The following is a 21,798-nucleotide window of genomic DNA, read 5'->3' on the forward strand; positions in this document are numbered from 1 at the left end:
GGGAGCCACGTCGGGGTGTGCCCGCGTCGACGTCACCGGGCCGCGCTGGAGCCCGGGCAGGCCCAGTGGGAGAGCGACCAGAAAACCCAGCACTGACCCAACTGTCTGGTTCTCCCCACGTCCCTTACGTGCAAGATTTCTTGGGTGGACCACTCACTTTCGTGGTGGAATCCGACCCGGCCAATCCGATTTCCCCGAGGGGACTGCGTTCTTTCTGTGCGTCCAGGGCAGACAGGAGCGGGGTGAAAGGAACGAGTCTGTAGAAGAAAGTAAACTTTTCTCCCCATTCAGAGTGGGCTTTGAGTCTTCCTGCACCAAACACGGCCCGCTAAGAGCCGCCCTGGAAATGATCCCTCGCAACCGCCCCGTCCTGCCCTCCCGGCGCTGACCATCGGTCGGCGCTGGCATCCCGGAGGTCACTCTCTGCTCCCCAACTAGGTCCCGAGGCGTGCAACTCCGGAAAGCAGCCCGCACCGGACCCCGGGCGGCTCGGCGGAGAGGCAGAGCCTCGTGGTCCCGGCTGACCAACCGGCTCCCCGGCCGCAGCCCGGCGCTGGCGGGTCGCCGCCCCGGCGCGCAGGCCCCGGCCCCGCGCGGCCGCTCGGAAAACGCGGCGGGCGGAACCCGCACGCGGAAGCGCCGGCCGCACTGAGCATGCCCAGTTGCAGGGCCGACCAGAGGAGTTTTCTTTCTTTTTCTTTTCTTTCTTTCTTCTTTTCCTTTTTTTAAAATTGTTAAGTAGGAGGCCGTCCCCGCACCCCCACCGCAGCCTCCCCAGCTCCCCAGGCCTAAGCAGCTGCCATGGCCGAGGTCCCCGGCGCGGCGCTGTCCCAGGCGGGTTGGTAAGTGTGAGTCCCGCCGGCCGCGGCCGCGGGCGCGGAGCGGGGCCCCCGGGCGGGTCGGCGCTGGGGGCGGCGGGGTGCGCGGTGGGGGAGGCGGAGGCCGCCGCCCGCCCCCCGGCCTCTCCCGGGGATCCTCCGGGCCGGCCCCGCCCCCGACGCCACGCGGAACCGACCGGGTCCCCCTGCTCCGCTCGGAGCGGCGGCGCGGCCTGGGCCCGGGGCGGCGGGCGGCGGACGGGGGAGCGGGGCGCGGGCGGCGGCCAGGCCGCGGGGAGCACCTGCAGCTCCTCGCGCCTGACTCGGGGCGCAGGGCGGGGGCCGGGGGGCCGGGGGGCCGGGGAGCCCGGGAGCCGGGGGCGGCGGCGGGAAGTTGCGGGCAGAGAGCGCGCAGCCCCTGCTTCCTCCTCCTTCCCAAGGGCTGAGTCCCCGTCACACCCGCAACTTCCGAAGCCGAATAGCCCCGCGTGGTCCGTGCCTGCGGGCGCCCCGTACAACTTTCTTTTTTCTTTTTTCTTTTTTTTTTTTTTGAAGGGATGGAGGTGTTCTGATATTCATGCTAAGATTTTTTATAATAGGATCTGAAACCAGTAACATGTTATACTATGAAAGTAAGCAGCTTCTGGAACTGTGGCCATTACAGCTGTGAACAGAGAGTTAAGTTCAGCAAAGCGTTCCCAGGCCTGCACAGGCACAGAGTGAGGGGAGGAGGGTGGAGGAGACTTGCCCCTGCTCCCTAGTAGTTCACAGTCTTCCCGGAAAGAGGAGAGGGTGGCCTTAAAAAGGACAGGCACAAAATCGGGAAAGAGTGGTTCATTGTGTCAGGGAGCAGGCATATGTACAGTGGATTTGGAGTGGGGCAAGGAGAGTTAGTTTCCTAGAGAAGTGGCCTTTGAAAGAGGGTGGGGAGAAGGCTTTTTCGGACACAGAGACGCCGGAGAGGAGGCACAGAGGGAAGAGAGTGCTTTTGGGTTTGCAGATTCGTCTGCGTCCATGGACGTAGAGGATGTCCAGGGAGGATTCAGACCAGAAAGTTGGGAGCCAGGCTGTGGAGGCTACAAGTTGAGTGGAAGATGTGGATTTGATATGGTGAATGACGTTTTTGGAGTGGAGTAACATAACAGCTTGTTTTGAAGAAGTTGCTCCTGGCTCTACAGCCACCCCTGTCTTACGGGTGGAGGCTGAGGCACAGAACTGTTAAGTAACTTTCCAAATGTGACCAAGCTAGGCAGCGGTAGAGGTGAGTGGTGATTGTAGAAGGGCCACTTCCAGATATGGTGCATTTAACTATTTAATATTATGTGTGATTGTCCCTACAGTTTTTGTGTAGAGCAACCATTAGCATAACAAACTCTACTCATTTAGTTTAATTTTTGTTCTTTGAAGTGAAATCTCTTCATTCAGTTCCTTTAACCGACAGTGTTGTCTTGGATAATCTTGGATCATTCTTCCATTTGAGTTCCCCTTTTTTCCTTAGATTGAGCCTTAATTCTTCAAACTAGTTTTATGATTTAATGACAAACTTGGTCTTCTACTGCTTTCCAGCGTGACCTCACCTTCTTTTTGGTTCCACACACATACTATAGTCTTCTTAAGACTGGGGAACTACATCTTATTTTTCTGTGTATCTGTAGTGCCAGAGAGCCAGCACATTACATTTTGGGTTCTCAAAGTCTGATACAATTGACCTTGGAATGCCCCTGCCAATTTCCTAACCAAGTTTCTCATTTGTTACTTTGTTATAAAATCCCCAGCAATGTTGTAGTGTAGCATGTACCACTTTGTATTACAAATTATCTGTTTACATGTTTTACTTCCTCCAAATTGTGTTGCTTTTGACTTTGACTCATAAAAAGGAGTAATATGTGGTCTGATAAAATTACTTACCTTTCTAGGAGTTGGGAGTATCGTAATTTCTGATAGGTCTTTTTAAAAAACTTATTGATGAGAGAGACGGAGAAAGAGAAAGAAACAGAAACATTGATTTCTCGTTTCACTTATTTATGCATTCATTGGTTGATTCTTGTATGTACCTTGACCATGAATTGAACCTGCAACCTTGGCTTATGGAAATGACACTAATTGAGCTTCCAGGCCAGGGCCTTTGATGGGTCTTGAACACACCAAACTTGTTCCAAAGAAGATCAGGACCTCCTAAACTTTCAGTGTCCTGTGTTGTAGAATTGATATTTCAATAGAGACTTACTATGGTAAGATTCAGCATCTCAAAGGGTTAGGCAGAGAAGAGCACTGGAAGGAGGATTTCTGACCATAGGCAGCTTTGACCAACTAATTTCCAGTTCTGACGTGCTAAGTTTCATCTCACTCTTGGAATGCTCTGTTATTGTCACTCACAAATCATTTTTCTTTGTACTCAGCATATTCATTTAAGTACTTGTAGGACCTGAAAAGAAATTGATGCTAAAACACCTAAATTGATGCTAAAACACCTAAACTATTATTAAATCTGTTTTTATCATTTTCACTTAAAATAGTAGTTTAGGGAATTATGGTGAGAGAGAAGCATTGATCAGCTGCCTCCTGCACACCTCCTATTGGGGATGTGCCTGCAACCAAAGTACATGCCCTTGCTGGAATCGAACCTGGGACTTTCAGTCTGCAGACTGACGCTCTATCCACTGAGCCAAACTGGTTAGGGCTATTTCTTGTTTCTTTAATGGGCATTTGTAACTATCTCCTTGGTTTTTATTATTTGTGAAATTATAATGTTCAATTGCAATAAGACTTCTTGACCTTCTGTCTCAAAATGTGTTTATATATATATAGTGCCTGGTTGCTTCTATAGATATTGTAAACTGCTAAAAATGACTGGATATTATATTAAACTGTGCAAGTTTTCAGGTTTTAAGGTGCTGTTTGCAGTGATTTTTTTGTTGAATAACCTATAAATCTAGTTTCAACTGCCTGTACACTTCACTGCCTCCAGCATAAAAGGGATATAAAAAGAAACTTGCTGCCTCAGCAAGTTGAAATAATTTTCTCCTCTCACACAGTAGCATTTGCTAAATCAAGTAAAAATTGCATAGTAACGTTTCAAGAATCAAAAATACAATTATATTACTTTTTGGCTTATGTTTTCTCTCTCTCTCTCTTTACTTATCATGTTATAGTTAAGTTTCATCTCTCTAGAAATTCTGACCTTTTGAAAGGTGTAGGATATGGAAGTATTCCCAGCAATACAGACATTTTTATGTGAAATTGAGAAACATTTGTGAAATCATAGAATGACAAAACAAAACAAAACAAAACAAAACTAAAAATAGAGAATGTGGTAATGTGGTGGGGGTAAAAATGTGTTTTGATAATGTAAAGTATTGACAAGGGTGTCAAATCAAAGATAATGGTGGCAGAAAAGAAGCACATGGGTAATGTGGAGAATCAGAAAGAACCACCTTGTTCTATAGAGCTGGACAGAGCCTCTATGAACCTTAGTAGTGTACAAGTAACTGTAACATCTGCTCAGTGCGTCTGAGTCTGTGCACATGTGAGTGCTTCTCACACATATTACAGTTGTACAGTCTTTAAAGTAGAGATAAATAGCTATCTTTCATCTTTCATCTTGTTGGGTACATCATATTACCCAAGAAGACATCTTGTGACAGGTGATTTCTTTAATATAGTGTTACTGAAAGTATAATAATCTGCAACAGTAGTCAGTTATAATGCAGTATTGTCTGTATTGAAATGCACATAGTAAATACATATTCTTCTTTTGCACAAAGCACTCTGGTTTTTGTTGGGATGGTGTACAAGACAGGCAGAATTTAAACATGTTATACACTGATATTTTTCTTACGGCGTGTCGGTGAAAGTAGTTAACTCACTCTTAGGAAGTTGGAAAGGTTTTCTAGAACGAATGTAAAAACAGAGTATGTTGAATATACCATCTGATAATAGGGTATGTTGTCTTTGTCTTGGGAAAACAATAGATTCATTAATGTACTTATTCAACAAATAATTATTGAACATTTTGTTGTGGCAGGCTGTTTCTACAGTACAATAGGATGTAGTCTTATGGGGAAGAAGGAGAACGGACATTGTTTTCTAAGAAATTATAAAAAAGGGAAATTTATTAACTGGTGAATATAATAGAATCAGAAGTATGGAAGGGGAGTGGACTGATGATGATTCTCGGGGAAAAGGGGAGTGGGGGGTGTGGGAAGAGACTGAACATAAACTGTGCACCTATGGATGAGGACAATGGGGGGTGGGGAAAGGGCAGAGGGTGGGGTGGGAACCTGGTGGAGGGGAGCAATGGAGGGGGAAAAAATGAGGAACATTTGCAATAATAAGAACAATAAAGATTTATTTAAAAAAGTTAAAAAGGAAATTTGATGTCTTCATGGTCAGAGAATATTCCCTGAGATATGGAAGATGAGTGGAAATTAACCTAAGTTAGGGGAAAGCCAAGGTCATGCAAAGGGGGTCTAAGATCTTAAGGTCCGGGATGGAAGGAGGTCAGTATAGAAAAGGAGTATAATGAGATGGGGCTGGGAGATTCTCAGGAGCTAGATCATGTAGCTCAAGCATCAAGAGACCATGGTAAGTTTTGTTTTTGTTCTTGAGGCAATGTAGAAGTTAGTTGAAAAGTTTTATCAGGGGAGGGTTGAAGTAGAGATGACATCATGGTGGAGTTTTGAAATAACTTCATATTGAAGAAAAAGGATTGGAAGTGAACAGGAGTAGATGGATGGAGTAGATGATGTTGCAATGGAGAGCATAAGGTTGAGTTGAGATATTTAGGAGGTAAATGGACAACTTTTTGTTGGATAGGATATGGAAATGAGAGAAAAGGAAGTGTCAAGGGGTTGATTTCTAGGTTTTTGGCTTGTATATATGAATTGGTTAAATGGAGACTGTTAGAAGAGGGCTTCATTTTTGAGGGAGGGATCATGAATTGAAGGTGGGCATTATTTGAGAATGAGATGCCTTTGAGTCATCTAAAATAAGATGCCAGTTAGGCATTGGGAAATACTAATCTTACACTCAGAAGAGAAGCCTGGAAATAGGAATTCAGAGTCATTTGAGTATAGCTGGTGATTGAAGCAGTGCATGGATGAGGTCAGTTAAGGCTGTACTGTCCAGTTTGGTAGACATTAGTCACATGTGGCTATGAACTTGTAAAGTGTGTCTAGTCCAAATTTAGATGTGCCATAAATGTAAAATACACACTAAGTTTGGAAGACTTAGTACAAAAATGGAATGTAAATGGCTCTCATTAATTTTTAAATTGTTACATATTGAAATAATGTTTTCAATATATGTAGTAAAATATATTAATTATTAAGTTAGTTTTATCTATTTCTCTTTACTTTTTAAAATGTGACTATTAGAAAATTTTATATTACATATGTGGCTTGCATTGTATTTTTGTTAGACAACACTGATCTATGATCCAAAGAGTAAGCTTTGAGTAAAAATAAGCTAGATTCAAGCACTAAGGAATTTCAGCATTTTTAAATGGAGAATTAGTCTTTAATGAGCTAAGCTCCCCAGGGGGGCAGAGGGGGCGGGGAAGAGCATTAGAATGCTTTATGACAAACATAAATTTTTTTTGTAAAAAGAGAAAATGGACAGGATTATTTGATTGGGTCAGTATTATTGACTTGCTAATATTCGCGATTCAGAGCAGTTTTTAAAACATTATTTATAAATTTATATATCTGAAGATCCATTGTTTTAATTCCTCCCAAATCCCTCAAACTCCTTGAAATATAAATCCCAGTAGCAGCTTTTCAGAAGACACTGCCATGGATATAAAGTGAAGATGTTAAGAAAAATTTATTGTTAAATTCTAAGCAGGACTTTGCAAAGTTTGAAAATTAATAAAGGTAGATTTTTGAAAAATAACTAACATGAAACATTAAAGGAAGTATGAATGGAAAACATGCTCTGGATTAAAGACATAAATGTTAGACTCAAAACATAAAAATCCTAGAAGGAAACACTGGCAGTAAAATCTCAGACATTTCTCTTAGCAATATTTTTTCTGATACAGTTCCTTGGCAAGGAAAACAAACAAGTATAAACAGATGGAACAATATCAAACTAAAAAGTTTTTGCACAGCAAAGGAAACCATTAACAAAATGAAAAGACAACCCACTGAATGGAAGAAAACATTTGCTGATGATACATCTGATAAGGGGTTGGTTAATATCTAAAATTTATAAAGAACTTATAAAACTCCACATAAAAAAACAACCAATCTAATTAAAAAATGGACAAAGGACCTGAATAGTCACTTCTCCAAAGAGGTCATACAAATGGCCAATAGACATGAAAAAATGCTTAATATTACTAATCATCAGAGAAATGCAAATTAATGAGATATTACCTCACATCTGTCAGAATGGCTATCATCAAATCAACAGACAAAAAGTGCTAGTGAGGATGTGGAGAAAAGAGAACCTTGTGCACTGTTGGTGGAATGCAGACTGATGCAGCCATTATGGAAAGTAGTATGGAGTTAGTTAAAAATAAAAATAAAAAACATCCTCATGACCCAGCAATTCCACTTCTGGGAGTTTATCCAAAGAAACCCAAAACACTAATTTGAAGGAATATATGCACCACTATGTTCATTGCAGTATTATTTACAACTAGAGGCCTGGTTCACGAAATTTGTGCATGGGGGAGGGGCCTAAATGGGCATTCGTACATCCTTTTCACAATCCAGGACTGCTGATCACCCCCTAATCATTCCCCTGCCAGCCTGATTGATGCCTGACTGCTCCACTGCTAGCCTGTTTGCTCCTAACTGCCAGCCTGTTTGCTCCTAACTGCCCTCCCCTGCAGGCCTGGTCACCCCTAACTGCCCTCCCTTGCAGGCCTGGTTCCCCCTAACTACGCTCCCCTGCAGGCCTGGGTCCCCCCAACTGCCCTTCCCAGCAGGCCTGGTCACCCCTAACTGCCTTCCCCTGCAGGCTTAATTGCCTCCAACTGCCCTCCCTTGCAAGCTTGGACTCTCCCAACTGCCCTCCCTTGCTGGCCTGATCACCCACAACTGCCCTCCCTTGCAGGCCTGGTCCCTCCCAATTGCCCTCCCCTGCTGGCCATCTTGTGGCAGCCATCTTGTCTCCACATGGGGACAGAATCCTTGACTACATGGGGGCAGTCATCGTGTGTGTTGTAGTGATGGCCAATTTGCATTTTACTCTTTTATTAGATAAGATAGCCAAGCTATGGAAGCAGCCCAAGTATCTATCAATAGATGAGTGAATAAACACCTGTGGTACATTTATATAATGGAATATTACTTGGCCATAAAAAATAAGGAAATCTGCCCAGCCCCTTGGCTCAGTGGTTTAATGTCAACCTATGAACTTGGAGGTCACACTGTGATTCCCATTCAGGGAATATGCCCAGTTGTGGGCTGGGTCCTGACTGTGGGACATGCAGAAGGTAACCGATCAGTGATTCTTCTTGATGTTTCTATCTCTCCCTCTCCCTTCCTCTCTGAAATCAATAAAAGTATATTTAAAAAATAAATAAAGTAGAAACTTATTTGGCTCAGTGGATAGAGTGTCTGCCTGTGGATTGAAGGGTCCCAGGTTCGATTCCGGTCCAGGGGCATGTGCCTTGGTGCAGGTGCATCCCCAGTGGGGGGTGTGCTGGAGGCAGCTGATCGATGTTTCTCTCTCATCAGTGTTTCTAACTATCCCTCTCTCTCTCTCTCTGTGGAAAATCAATAAAATATATTTTTAAATAAATAAATAAATAAAATGGAAATCTTACTCTTTATGATAACATAGATGGAATTGGAGAGTATTATGCTAAGTGAAATAATCCAGAAAAAGATAAGTACCATATGATTTCACTAATGTGGAATTGAACAAAATGAACTAGCAAGCAAATAGAGAACAGGCTGACAGCAGTAGGCAGTGGGGAGGAGGAATAGTGCTGGATGGGAGTGGTGGAGGGATTGAACATCGAAAAAAAAAGAAAAAAAAGTGGTGATTGCCGGTGTTGGGGGAGGGAGGTGGAGGTATGGGGGAGGGGAAACAATGATATGGAGACTTGACTTGGGGTGGTGAACACACAATACAGTATACAGATGATGTGTTGTATTATACAACTGTGCAACTGAAACCTGTATAATTTTGTTAATCAATGTCACTCCAATGAATTTGACAAAAAGGAAAAAAAATTAATTCCCAACCTGAAGAACCAACATTACAGTGTTCAGATACGATGAAAAATATGCTCAGGCAGTCTGACTTTGTTTAAAAAGGAAGGAAGGAAAAGGGAGAGAAGGAGAGAAGGAGGAAAGAGGGAAGGGGAGAAGGAGGAAGGGGGGAGGGAAGGGGAGGAAGAAAGGACAGACTTGCTAAGTAAAGCCATTCTTTTATAATGTATTTTGAACTTGATTCAGTTTAAATTTTGTTTTGAGAGAGAAATAGGGGTGAATGTAAGTTTAAGAGTCCAAAATGTTGATAGATACTTAAGATAAAATTAATGAAATAATTCTTTTGCCACAAATATACAGGCAGTCCTCAGGTTACATCAGACACGATGTACATCATTTTGTGGTTACATTGCCATCTCCCATTTATTTATATAAAAAAGAAAGGTCTGTCATTTTGACATATGTACATATGTGCTTTATGTTTTTTTATTAGTTGTTTACCATAAGTAAAGGTCAGGTATTGTTATCTTTCTTTTACATTTTAAAAAATATATTTTATTGATTTTTTACAGAGAGGAAGGGAGAGGGATAGAAAGTTAGAAACATGGATGAGACAGAACCGTGGATCAGCAACCAAGGTACATGCCTTTGACCAGAATCGAACCTGGGGACCTTTCAGTCCGCAGGCTGATGCACTGAGCCAAACCAATTTTAGCTTTTACATTTTTTTTTTTTTTTTACTGTTTCACTTCATTACTGCTGTGTATGTGCTCTATTTGAGTGACATAGGTGCTTATGTAGGTGGGTTCCAACTTATGGCGAAAATCTTCGAAAATTGCCTTACACGCCATAGGAACGGATTTCCGATGTATCCTGAGGACTTACTCGAGGACCTACTGTATTCTACAATAACTTTGGATCCAGAGAAATAAATGAATATGTGGCTTTTCTAGTTAGTTAAAATAGTTTGATGTCTTATTGTGTAAGGCAAAGATCAGATCTTTCCATATTTTTTATAGTATTCCTTGCATTTAGCACAGTGGTCGGCAAATAACGGCTCACGGGCCACATGTGGCTCTTTGGCCCCTTGAGTGTGGCTTTTCCACAAATTACTACATACCCTAATTAAATTAATAACAATGTACCTATCTATATAGTTTAAGTTGAAAAAATTTGGCTTTCAAAAGAAATTTCAGTTGTTGTACTGTTGCTATTTGGCTATTTTATTTTATTTTATTTTTTACAGAGATTAAGGGAGAGGAATAGAGAGCTAGAAACGTCGATGAGAGAGAAACATCAACCAGCTGCCTCTTGCACACCCCTTACCGGGGATATGCCTGCAGCCAATGTACATGCCCTTGACCAGAATCGAACCTGGGACCTCTCAGTCCGCAGACCGATGCTCTACCACTGAGCTAAACCGGCTTTGGCTATTTGGCTCTTTTGACTAATGAGTTTGCCCACCACGATTTAGCAGGATGCAAGATACCCAGTAGACACTTAAATAATTGAAGAATGAATATTAATAACATATTAATTAGTGTCAGTATCTTTCATTATATTATTTTAATATTCTCAAGGAATATGAAACTTGTTTAAGCTTTTTATTTCTGAAATTAATGTTGTCAAGTTAAAAAACACTTTTTTTTATATAAAAAAATAATCTTGGCCCTGGTTGGGTATCTCATTTGGTTAGAGCAGTGTCTCCATATGCCAAGGTTGCAGGTTCCATCCCAGGCAGGGCACATATAAGAATTAGCCAATGAATGTTTAAGTAAGCGGAACAACAAATTTATGTTTCTCTTTCTTCCTCCTTCACTCCCTCTCTCTCTCTAAAAAAAAATAGCTAAATAAAAATGTAAGCTCTACAGAAATGTCAGAAATAACCTGTCACACAAAGCTTCTCTATTTACTGACATTAACTTCTAACAGAATACAAACATGTGTTCATGAGTATATGTATTTAGTTAGATGTTAAATTTGAAATATAGTGGTAACGTTTTATTTGCTTGGAACATTGCTTCTATAGGGAGATCTAAAGAACATAGTCCATTTTCCCTGTCATAAAACACCCAGAATGGTGGTGAATTTTGCTTTGTGCTGTCATTTAGGGATCCAGGCTCCTTCCATCTTACTGTCTTGTCCCATAATCCCTGCTACTCCAAGTTGGACCTTAGACCAGCAACATTAGCATCCTGATAGCTTGTTAGTAAAATAGAATCTTAATCTCCACCATCGGTCTACTAAATCAGCATCTGCATTTTAACAAGATTCTCCCTGAGATTCCTTTCCAAATTAAAGTTCCCGAAGCACTTCTTTGGGGCATTGTCATTGTCTTCACAGTTATAGTAGAGGAGCTGCCACGTCTGGGTTCAGCTAGTAGACAAGGGAAGGATAGCAGAGCCACACAATCCATTTCCTTATAGAAGAGGTACACACATCATATCCTTGGTTTCTAAGAACTTAGTCTCACATGTACTTGAAAGGGATACTGAGAAATGTGTTCTACCTCAGTGATTCTCAGTGTCAGTTTTTAATTTCTAATTTTGTAAAAATTTTGTAAACATAAAATCTTGCAGTAATGTCAGATTGCTGTAGACATTTTTCAATGCTTATCTCAGTTCTGTGCTTATCAGATCATGGAGCATTCACAGAGAGTTTTAGAATTGGCAGTGATCCATGGACCACACTTGAAGTAGTTCTCTTCTATCTGGACACATTTTAAAATTTTCACTTAGTGATATTGTTTAAATTACAGTAAAGTTGCACGAATTGGTATGACTGAATAAGGTACTTTTCTTTGCTTTTAATACTTTTTTATATAATCTTTTATATGCCAGGGTCACGAGCACATTTAACTGCTTACTGCTTCAGTTTGTTCATTTGTTAAATAGTGCCAATTGTAACACCTAACTCATGTTATAATTATGAAGATTAATAAGCTAATACACACAAAGTGCTTACAACACTGCTTGCCATCTGTTGAGGGCCTCATAAATATTTGCAGTTCTAACTATTGTATGTTAAGCCTGGATTCTCATAATTTATTGTTGCCAGTAAATATATTCATGAGATTTGCAAATATGTGAATTTCTGGTATATCACTTTTGAGAGAGAGAAATTCTTGAGAGAGAGATGGTATATCACTTTTGAAAGAGTTGGTGTTATTTGCTCTATTTTTGAATACCTTATATTGTCTATAAAAGAGTTACTTTAATAAAGGCAAAACTTTTATATCATATACATTTTTATATCTTGCCATTTGATAATCTTATTTCTCAAATGAAAGATAAAGTGCATATAAGACATTTATTTCATATAATATTATTTCAATTGTACAAGAGGAATAGAAAGACATTTGAGAGGAAACTGTCACTATTCAATTTCTTATTATGAACATGAATTTAATAAGTCTCAGAAGCAGAAGGCAGGTAATTTCACATTATTGTTGAAATGTTGCATCCTAACTAATAAAGAGGAAATATGCACATTGACCATCATGCCATAACAGGATGGCTGCGCCCACAGTGGAGGCAGGGATTCCGTAACATAAGATAGCTGTGCCCACAGCAGAGGCCAAGTTCCCCTAATGAGCCTTAATGAGCAATCAGCAGGGACCTGGCACTAAGCTGGGGCAGGGGAACCTGAAGCTTCGTACCTCCCCGCCTGGTGGGGCTTGATGGAGGACCTCAGGTGGCATCTCCTGCACCAGGTTGGGGGACTTGAGACTGTGCCTTCTGCTATGTAGGGCTTGACGGGGGTGGGACCAGCCGGGTCTGGATCTTGCCCAGTGGGGGGGTAGGGCCAGCTGGATCTGGGTCTCTTATGATTCTGAGGTGCATGTGGGTGGGCAGGGACTTCACTCTGGGTCCCATGGTGGGCCCCAGACTCTGACAGAAGGGAGATTGTCATATACATTTTACTAATTTTTATTTTATTTTATCTCTTGACACTTATAGAGAAAGGGCAAATAGCAATATTAAAATATTTCCTCTAATTCCCTTTTAATGTGCACCAATTTCGTGCACCAGGCCACTATTTGTTAATACGTAATTGCCTTTTATTTTTGTAAATAATGATTTCACTTAAATAGTAATAGATAATCCTCCTCAAATATTAAATGTTTGGAGCCAGTTATGTAATAGGTAAATTTATGGGACAGTATGAAAATTTTAAAAGATTTTAAAATTGATTTTAGAGAGTGGGTGGAGAAAGAAACATCAATGAGAGAGGGGTTCAAGCCTGCAACCTGCCCTGACCAGTAATTGAACCAGCAGGCTTTTGGGGTATGGGATGATGCCCAACCAACTGAGCCACATCAGCAAGGATGACACAAAATAACTTTTTAAAAAATATATTTTTATTGATTTCAGAGAGGAAGCCAGAGAGAGACAGAGAGAGAAACATCAATGATGAGAAAGAATCATTGATCTCTTGCATGCCCCCCACTGGGCATCTAGCCCACACCCCTGGCATGTGCCCTGACCTGGGATTGAACCATGACCTCCTGGCTCATAGGTCGACGCTCAATCACTGAGCCACACCAGCTGGGCTGTTCCTTGTTTTTGTAAATAAACTTTTATGGGACTTTGGGCAGATCATGCTTTTGTACTCCAGGGCAGAGTTGAGTAGTTGTGACAAATCCTATGGAAGGAAAAACCCCCAATTGTTACTATCTGTTCCTTTACAGAAAAAGTTTGCTGATTTCTGCTCTAAGTAATTAGTGAAATATATCTATCACTTAGAAAAAAAATGATTGGAATAAGTACTACATACTACTTTTCCAATATTTGTCAAAAATAACTTCCCCAAACCACCTTAATCCTTGTTCTCATTCTTATTCATAATGACTGGTATGAATGGAGCTGCCTCACAGATCAGTAAATCTTAACTATTGTGATAGGAATGTACTTCAATGGGGCTTCCTAATCAAATATAGAGTTGTCAGGTGTTTTTGAAATGGTCTGCTGATTTTAATAGAACTTTCCCATTATGTCTGAGAGCAGATAGAAATCCTTCATTGATTTCAATTGGGAATTTCTATCACACTTGGGCAACTTTTGCATTTTATCAAAAAACTAGACTACAGATAGTTTTTATCAAATCAGTACTGCTTAAGGGAAGGAAACAAAGTGGATGTGAGGTTGAAAAACCTATTAAAGTCATATTTAACCTTAGTAAAAGAAAGAAGTTTGTTTTTAGATAACAAAATACATTTGATAGCTAATCAGACTTTAATTAGCCCAATTTATTGGTAACAAGCTGATTATTTTAGATTAAAAATTGAATTTATGGAAAAATATAACCATGTCTCAAAGATAGGTGAAATTTAAGAGTGTTCAGAGGAGTAGATTTTAAGGGTTTAATAAAACTCAGTTTTTCCAATATGTATTGTCCTGCTCATTCATATTTTTCCTTTTTGGAAGTGTGTCCTCAAATTTGTAGAATGACCAGTCTTACCATGTGGAGAATCATAATCACTGTGACCCAATGCATACTTCTCACTTGTGACATTCTGATTATAGAAATTGCATTACTGTTTCATCAGAACTTTTACACTTCTTCTACCCACTTTTGGGTACTGGGATTATAACTACCATAGAGATAACAAACAAACATACTATTTAACTAATGTAACCCAAAATAGGCAAATGCCACCATTGAGGAAAATCAGGCCCTGAATTTTATCTAAATTAAACCGACCAATGCAATCTTTATAGCTCATTCACATACTTAAATAACATATTAATTTTCAAGAATATGTTCATTTTTAAAAATATATATATTTTATTGCTTTTTTACGGAAAGGAAGGGAGAGAGATAGAGTTAGAAACATTGATGAGAGAGAGTCATCGATCAGCTCCCTCTTGCACACTCCCTACCGCAGCCAACGTATATGCCCCTGACCGGAATTGAACCTGGGACCTTTCAGTCCAGACCGACGCTCTACCACTGAGCCAAACTGGTTTCAGCATACATTCATTTTTCTGTGAAAGTTATGATTTATCCTATATATGAAAGTGTGAGATGTATGCAAATAAAACTGCTTTCTTTTCCCAAAAGGCTAAACTTTGTATGGATGACTTGATGGACCTGCCCCTGCAAACCCCACTTCCCACCCCCTTTCCCTGACCCAGATTCAGAGATCCGTTGAGAGACTTAAATTAGGGAATGAAATTATCACATTTGCTGAATTTACAAAAATGACTGGCTTTTATTTCAAAGATAGCTTAAAAGATCAAGACCCAGGCAAGGACAATTAAAAAAAACACATTCTTTAGAGACAAACTTAATATATAAGCTGGGTTTTTTTTTGGTTTTTTTTTTAAGGCAAATTAAAGAAATGGGTAACTTTGGTTCAATCTTTGTGTCCTTGACTTGGCTCACCCTTAACCCCATTTAAAACTAAAATCAGTTAATACTTTTGAATCCATTACTCTTAGTGCTAATGGTTTCTAGAGCACGTGCTGGGGAGAGAACAGGCTGGGAGAGGTCAATGTGGGGAAAAGGAGACATATGTAATACTTGTAACAAAAAGAATTAAAAATAAAATTCATAAGTTTGTTGGATACCTCAAAGATTGTGCTTTGTAAGTTGATGAAGTAAATTTTAAGTTACTTAAAATTTAACATGGTGTGATAAAAGATAGCAAAAATGACCTACTTTATTTCACCGACTCCCTTCAATAAATAAGGTCTCTCTATGTGTAAGAAATTTTAAAGTAAGATAAGAAGTTCTCATAATATAGTTTTAAATCCAGGTTTCTAAAGAGTAGGAGGGACACTATTATTTTTAACTAATGAACTTTTAAGAACATGTTGACTAAAAAGCAATTATTACACCAGATGGGAATACTCTTACTGTTCCCCTGATTGAGTTGATATGATCAAGTACAAATTTCAGTCTTATTTTAGTGCTGTTTCCAAGTCAGGAATTCACTGCCGTACAAACATCTAAACACAGGGTCCGGTGGCATAGCCAGACCTGGGCCTCCCAGGTGTGCCTGTCCCTCCACTGTGTGGCCTGTGTACACCCTCCTGTTGAAGTTGAGCCTTGATTGCTTGTTGGCATGTTGATGGGAGGGATTTATCCTGAGACTGATTAGCTGCAAGGACTGGCTGTGGTTACAGTGGAGGATCAGCTGTGCAGGGGCCCATAGCACAGAACAGGACTTATTTCAGTGAGGCTCTGGTGTTTGCTGAGCCCACCCCTTGAGTGTGTTGCTTATGGAGGTTGTTGGGTGGTGCTTATATGTGGTCTGATGCAGTCCATCAGTTGTACTGGCTCTGGGATCTTCTAGAAGGTTCAGGTCAAGTTCTGCTGCTGCCTGTGTTCTGCTTGGAGCCACCCGGCATGAGCTACAATGCAATTTTCAGATGGCTGTTACTCTTTTGGACTTTGAAGACACCAGGAAAGACCAAGCTTTGAACCAAGGCCAGCTGCTGCTAGTGCCAGGCCTGGGCCCACCTTAGCAAGAGTTATGGGGCATGCCAAAACCAGATGGTGCTTGCTTGGGAGATTTTAGGAAAGTCTGAAGCATGAGCCAAGACAGACCATTTTTATGGAAAAGCCACTGGAAACATCTTGTCTGGTCCTCAAAGTTGGTGGGGCAGGATCTCAGGAAATCATTAGGGCCTGGTGAACAGTGTTAGCCACATTGATGGAGACTCGGATATGGCTCCCTCCTGCCAACTCTGTGGGAAAAGGACTTAGAAAAGAAACAATGGTCTCTACCAGCACTTTTCTCCAGCTCTTGCCTGATACTAAACAACTCAGTTCTCTACTGTATGTCTCTGGTGCCATTTTAACTGCTTTTCCAGTGTTGGAGCTCAGACAAGAGTGTGTCCAAGTAAGTCTTTGCTTGGACCCTTTAAGAGGAACTCCTGGGACTCCAGCAGCCCTTTGTCTCAGCTGCAATCCCCACTGGATTTTATGCCAGTATTATAGAAACTTCTCTTCCTGGCACTAGAGCTCTGGGTTGGAGGGCCTTACTCCTCAGGGGAATCTCTGCAACAGAGATAGTCCTCTTTTTTTTTCTTTTCTTTTTTTTTTTAATGATTTTTTTACAGAGAGGAAGGGAGTGAGATAGAGAGCTTGAAATGTTGATGAGAGAGAAACATCGACCAGCTGCCTCTTTCACACCCCCTACCAGGGATGTGCCCGCAACCAATGTACATGCCCTTGACCGGAATCGAACCTGGGACCTTTCAGTCCACAGACCGACGCTCTACCGCTGAGCCAAACCGGCTTTGGCGAGATACCCCTCTTGATTTTTATCCACCACACGTGAGTATGGGACCAGTGTGTTCCTCATCTCTATCCCTCCTACCAGACTCGTGGATTCTTCTTTATATCCTTAGTTTGAGAACTTCTGTTCAGCTAGACTTCAGGAAATTCTGAATGATGGTGGTTCTGTATTTTAGATGTGGTTGTGGGAAGATAGTACCACACTTATCTATGCTGCCATCTTGACCTAAAGTCTCTTGCTTATTATTTTAAAATATAGCCATCTCCTGTCATCGGAAGTCTTCTCTGATGGGAATTATCCTCTCTCTGAGCTCCTATAACATTCTAACTCTAGCTCATTGTTCTATAATTATTTATATGTCTCCCTCCTTAACTCACTAAAGCTTCACTGGTACTGTTTGAGGATGTTGACCATGTTTTTTTCATCTTGAATTTCCAAGATAGCACAATGTTTGTCACAGAGTAGGAACTCAAGAATGCTTACTGAATAAAGTGGTTGGCTTTTCTTTTTAAATTGTGGCAAAATTGACATACATTAAAATGTTCAGCTCTTAAATTTTAGTACACTTGGCTTTGGTAGTTGTATACACTTATGTAACCACCATCTCAACAAGATGCAAGTTGTTTTTATCACCTAAGAAAGTTTTCTCAGGCTCTGTCATTTCCACTGGCCCATTCCCTCAGGTCATCTTTTTCTAACATCAGTAATTTTTCCTATAATTGGACATTGTAAAAATTGAATCACTTTTTGTCCGACTGGTTTTAAAGTTTAACATGGTTTTGAAATTCTTCTATATTCTTGCCTGTATCAATGGTTCATTTTTTAATATTATATTTTTTATTGATTTTAGAAGAAGGGAGGAGAGATAGAAATATCACCGATGGCTGCCTCCTGCATGCCCTTACTGGGGATTGTGCCTAATACTGGCATTTGCCCTGACTTAGAATCGAACTATGGTTTTCTGGTTCATGGGCTGATGCTCAACCACTAAGCAGCACCAGCTGGGCAGTAATTCTTTTTTTTCCTTCTTTTTGTCAAAATATGTTTTTATTGATTTCAGAGAGGAAGGGAGAAGGTGAGAGAGAAGATAGAAACATCATTGATGAGAGAGCATCATTGATCGGCTATCTCCTGCATGCCCCTACTGAGCCCACAACCCAGGCATGTGCCCTTTACCGGAATTGAACCCAAGACCTTTCAATCCATAGGCCAATGTTTTATCCACCGAGCCAAAGTAGCTAGAGCAGTAATTAATGTTTTAACATTTTATTTAAATTCATTGACTAAAGTATTACATAAGTCTCCTTTTCCCCCTTTGACCTCTGCCCAGCTGCTCCCACCTCCAGCACATGCCCTCACCACCCTAATGCCTATGTCCATTGGTTATGCTCATATGCACGCATACAAATCCTTTGGTTGATCTCTTATCCTCCTCATGCCTTCCCTCTTAGGTTGGACAGTCTGTTCGATTTCTTCTTTTTCAGCAGTCCCTTTAGCATTTCTTGCATTGCTGGCTTGGTGCTAATAAACTCCCTTAGCCCTTTTTTGTCTGTGATGCTCCTGATTTCCCCTTCAATTTTGAATGATAGCCTTGCTGGGTATAGTATTTTTGGATTTAGTCCCTTGCTTTGTATCACTTTGTGTATTTCACTTCATTCCCTTCTGTCCTGATGCATTTCTGTTGAGAAATCAGTTGATAGTCTAATGGGAGATCCCTTGTAGGTAACTTTCTATCTCTGGAAGCCTTTAAGATTCACACCACAGACAACACAGCGAATTTATTTATTTCCAAAGAGTTGTTTAAGGTCAAAGAAGTTTTGGGTGTGCCCAGTTCCTATTCATTCCCTCATTTCTGAGATTTAGCATATCAAGACCTGGGTAAGTCAAGGTCCTATTTGTTCTTCATTCCAAGCACGTGGATAAAGATAAGAAATCACTACTGATAATTGTCTCCCGACACTTTGGGGAAACGTGTTGCCAAGGCGTGGCTCTGCCTACGCCTTGAATTCAGCTGATGATTATTAAAGGTCATCCATGTGCATTCCCTGGGGTCCCTCTACTAGATACCATAAAATAACAATAAAAAAATAAAACTAGAATGAAGAAAAAATAATGAGAAAAAATAAAAAAATGAAAATTATTTCTAAAATAAAAGATAAAAATAAGTAAATAAAGTAAATAAAAAAGTGAAGTGCTCTACATTTCAGCTGAACTTTAATGCCCCATGGGAGCTGGTTTAAGATCCCACTCTTGCCGAAACCGGTTTGGCTCAGTGGATGGAGCGTCAGCCTACAGTCTGAAGGTCCCAGGTTCGATTCCGGTCAAGGGCATGTACCTTGGTTGTGGGCACATTCCCAGTAGGGAGCATGCAAGAGGCAGCTGATCGATGACTCTCTCATTGATGTCTCTCTCTTCCTCTCTGTAAAAAGTCAATAAAATATATTTAAAAAAAAAAAAGATCCCACTCTCTGACTGCCACTTCTCAGTTTCCTCTTAGGTAGTCAGCACCGCGTTGAAGTTTTTCAGGCGTCTTCAAACTACTGCCCGAGGGCCACATGCGGCCCGCAGAGGAGTCTGATCTGGCCCGCCAGGTTTTTTGGGCAGTGAGCGCAGCCGAGGTGTTACAGTAGGAATTAGTAGTTCATATAGTCTGGCCCTCCAGCTCTCTGAGGGACCGTGATCTGGCCCCCACTTTAAAAAGTTTGAGGACGCCTGTAAGTGATCCACCACTCTTTTGTTTGTGTCTTCTCCACAGCCTCAACTGCAAGCAGGCGGGACAATCTGCCCACTGAGCCTGTCTGCCTGCTGTCAATCTTAATCTCTCCAGTGTCTGTTTCTGACAGGGATATAGGTAGGGAGAATGCTGTCTCACTTTCTGGGACTGAATGGCCTCTATTCAACCCAGTTCCTGAGGGCTCATTGGGGCTATTCAGATTTTTTGTACTTTGTACTGCTCAGGATGTAATCTGGGTTTGGCTTATTAGCTTCCTTGAGGCTGCTGGAAGGGGTTGGCTCTTAAAGAGAAAAATGCTTGCTTAGGTCTGGAGGGTCAGGAATGTTCCAGTCACTCCTGGTCACTTCTCCCCTACCTTCTCTCCTCCACAACCTCTCCCCAGACTCTACAGTCCTCACCTCTGAGCCATGGGTGAGTGTTTGTCTTTGAGAGATTCTATGAATGGGTTTAGCAAATAAAAGCAAAGACCAAACAGAGGCAAAAATCTGCATCACTGCTATTGCAATAGTTTCTCTCCCCCTGGTACTATATGGTTCAGGCAGCGCTTTAGGCTGCCCCCTCTGGGATCAGCCTCTCATGGCTGTGGACTTAGATCTATAATCCCCTGCCACCATCAACCCTGTGGACTTTTTTCTACAGTCGGATGTTATGCCTGTCCCCAAGGTACTCGGACTTGGTGCCTTGCAACTTCCTTTTGACCTTCACGGCTCAGTGGTCTTGTGACTCTCTCCAGCTCAGATCCCCGATCCTTCCATTCTCCAGGTGTCCTTTGCCCTTCCTGGCTGCAAATTGTCTCACCAGCTGTGTCTACTTCACCAATTCCAGGTGGATGTTATTTGATTTAGTTGCTCCTTCTATCTGCTCTAGGATAAGGCTCAGGACACGTCTGCCTATTCGGCTGCCATTTTTTCTCCCCTCAGTAATTAATTTTTTTATTACGTTTTTGAGTATGCCATAATTTGTTTAGTCATTTTCTTTTGATAGACTTTTTTTTTTTTTTGCTTTTTTCCCTCTAATTTGGGTTTCTAGCATTAAGATCATTATTCTTATACTAGTGGGTATGTATTTTCACTTATTTTGGATAAATATCTAGGAGTGGCATTGATGCATTATATGGCAAATTTATGTTTCACTTTATAAGAAACTAGAGGCTTGGTGCATGAAATTTATGCATAGGTAAGGTCCCTAGGCCTGGCCGGCCATCAGGGCTAATCGGGGCCTTCCAAATGCCAGCTGGGGCCATCCTTTCCCAGCTGCCAGCTTCCGGACCTTCATTCTGCACCACTCCCTGGTGGTCAGTGCATGTCATAGTGAGCAATCGAACTCCCGAGGGGACACTTTGTATATTAGTCTTATATATATATATATATATATATATATATATATATATATATATATATATATATATAGATATCCAAACCTTAATTTTCAAAGTGGCTGTGACATTTCATATTCCAACCACCACTTTCTCACCAGTATTCAGTGTTTTTAGTCTTTCATATTTTAGCCCAGCAGGCGCCAATCTTTCCGACCTTGTGAACCACTGGTTGGCGACCGCTGTTTTAGCCATTTCTGATGGTGTAAAATAGTATCTCATTGTGGTTTTAATATGAATTTTCTTGATGAGTAAAGATGTTGAGCACACTTTCCTGTTCTTATTGGCCATTTATATACTTTTATGATGTATCTTGCCTATTTGAGTCTTTTCCCATTTTTTAAAGTATTGGATGATTTGTAGGAGCTGTTCGTACAGGGTGTGTCGTCCCCCCCCCCCCCCCGAAATGTATACACACTTTGAATAATTATTAGTTATAATGAGTTAAATCTGAA

The 21,798-nt window shown here is 41.2% G+C and overlaps 1 protein-coding gene across 8 annotated transcripts in view; it reads left to right on the forward strand.

The window, feature by feature from the left end:
* The first annotated feature begins 239 nt into the window (after positions 1-239).
* Positions 240-21,798, forward strand: part of TDRD3 (tudor domain containing 3) — a 148,897-nt gene continuing 127,338 nt past the window's right edge. For 3 of the 8 annotated variants that reach the window (XM_036456093.2, XM_036456095.2, XM_045588689.1), the window contains exon 1: positions 250-842. In XM_036456093.2, coding sequence (XP_036311986.1) covers positions 802-842 — 41 coding nt within the window. In that variant the 5' untranslated portion in view covers positions 250-801. Of the gene's footprint in view, positions 843-21,798 lie in introns of all 8 variants that reach the window. The other 5 variants (XR_006742949.1, XR_006742948.1, XM_036456094.2 and 2 more) reach the window with 4 other exon arrangements.

The sequence above is a fragment of the Pipistrellus kuhlii genome, unplaced genomic scaffold, assembly GCF_014108245.1.
Source record: "Pipistrellus kuhlii isolate mPipKuh1 unplaced genomic scaffold, mPipKuh1.p scaffold_m20_p_3, whole genome shotgun sequence".
In the NCBI taxonomy this organism is placed as follows: domain Eukaryota; kingdom Metazoa; phylum Chordata; class Mammalia; order Chiroptera; family Vespertilionidae; genus Pipistrellus; species Pipistrellus kuhlii.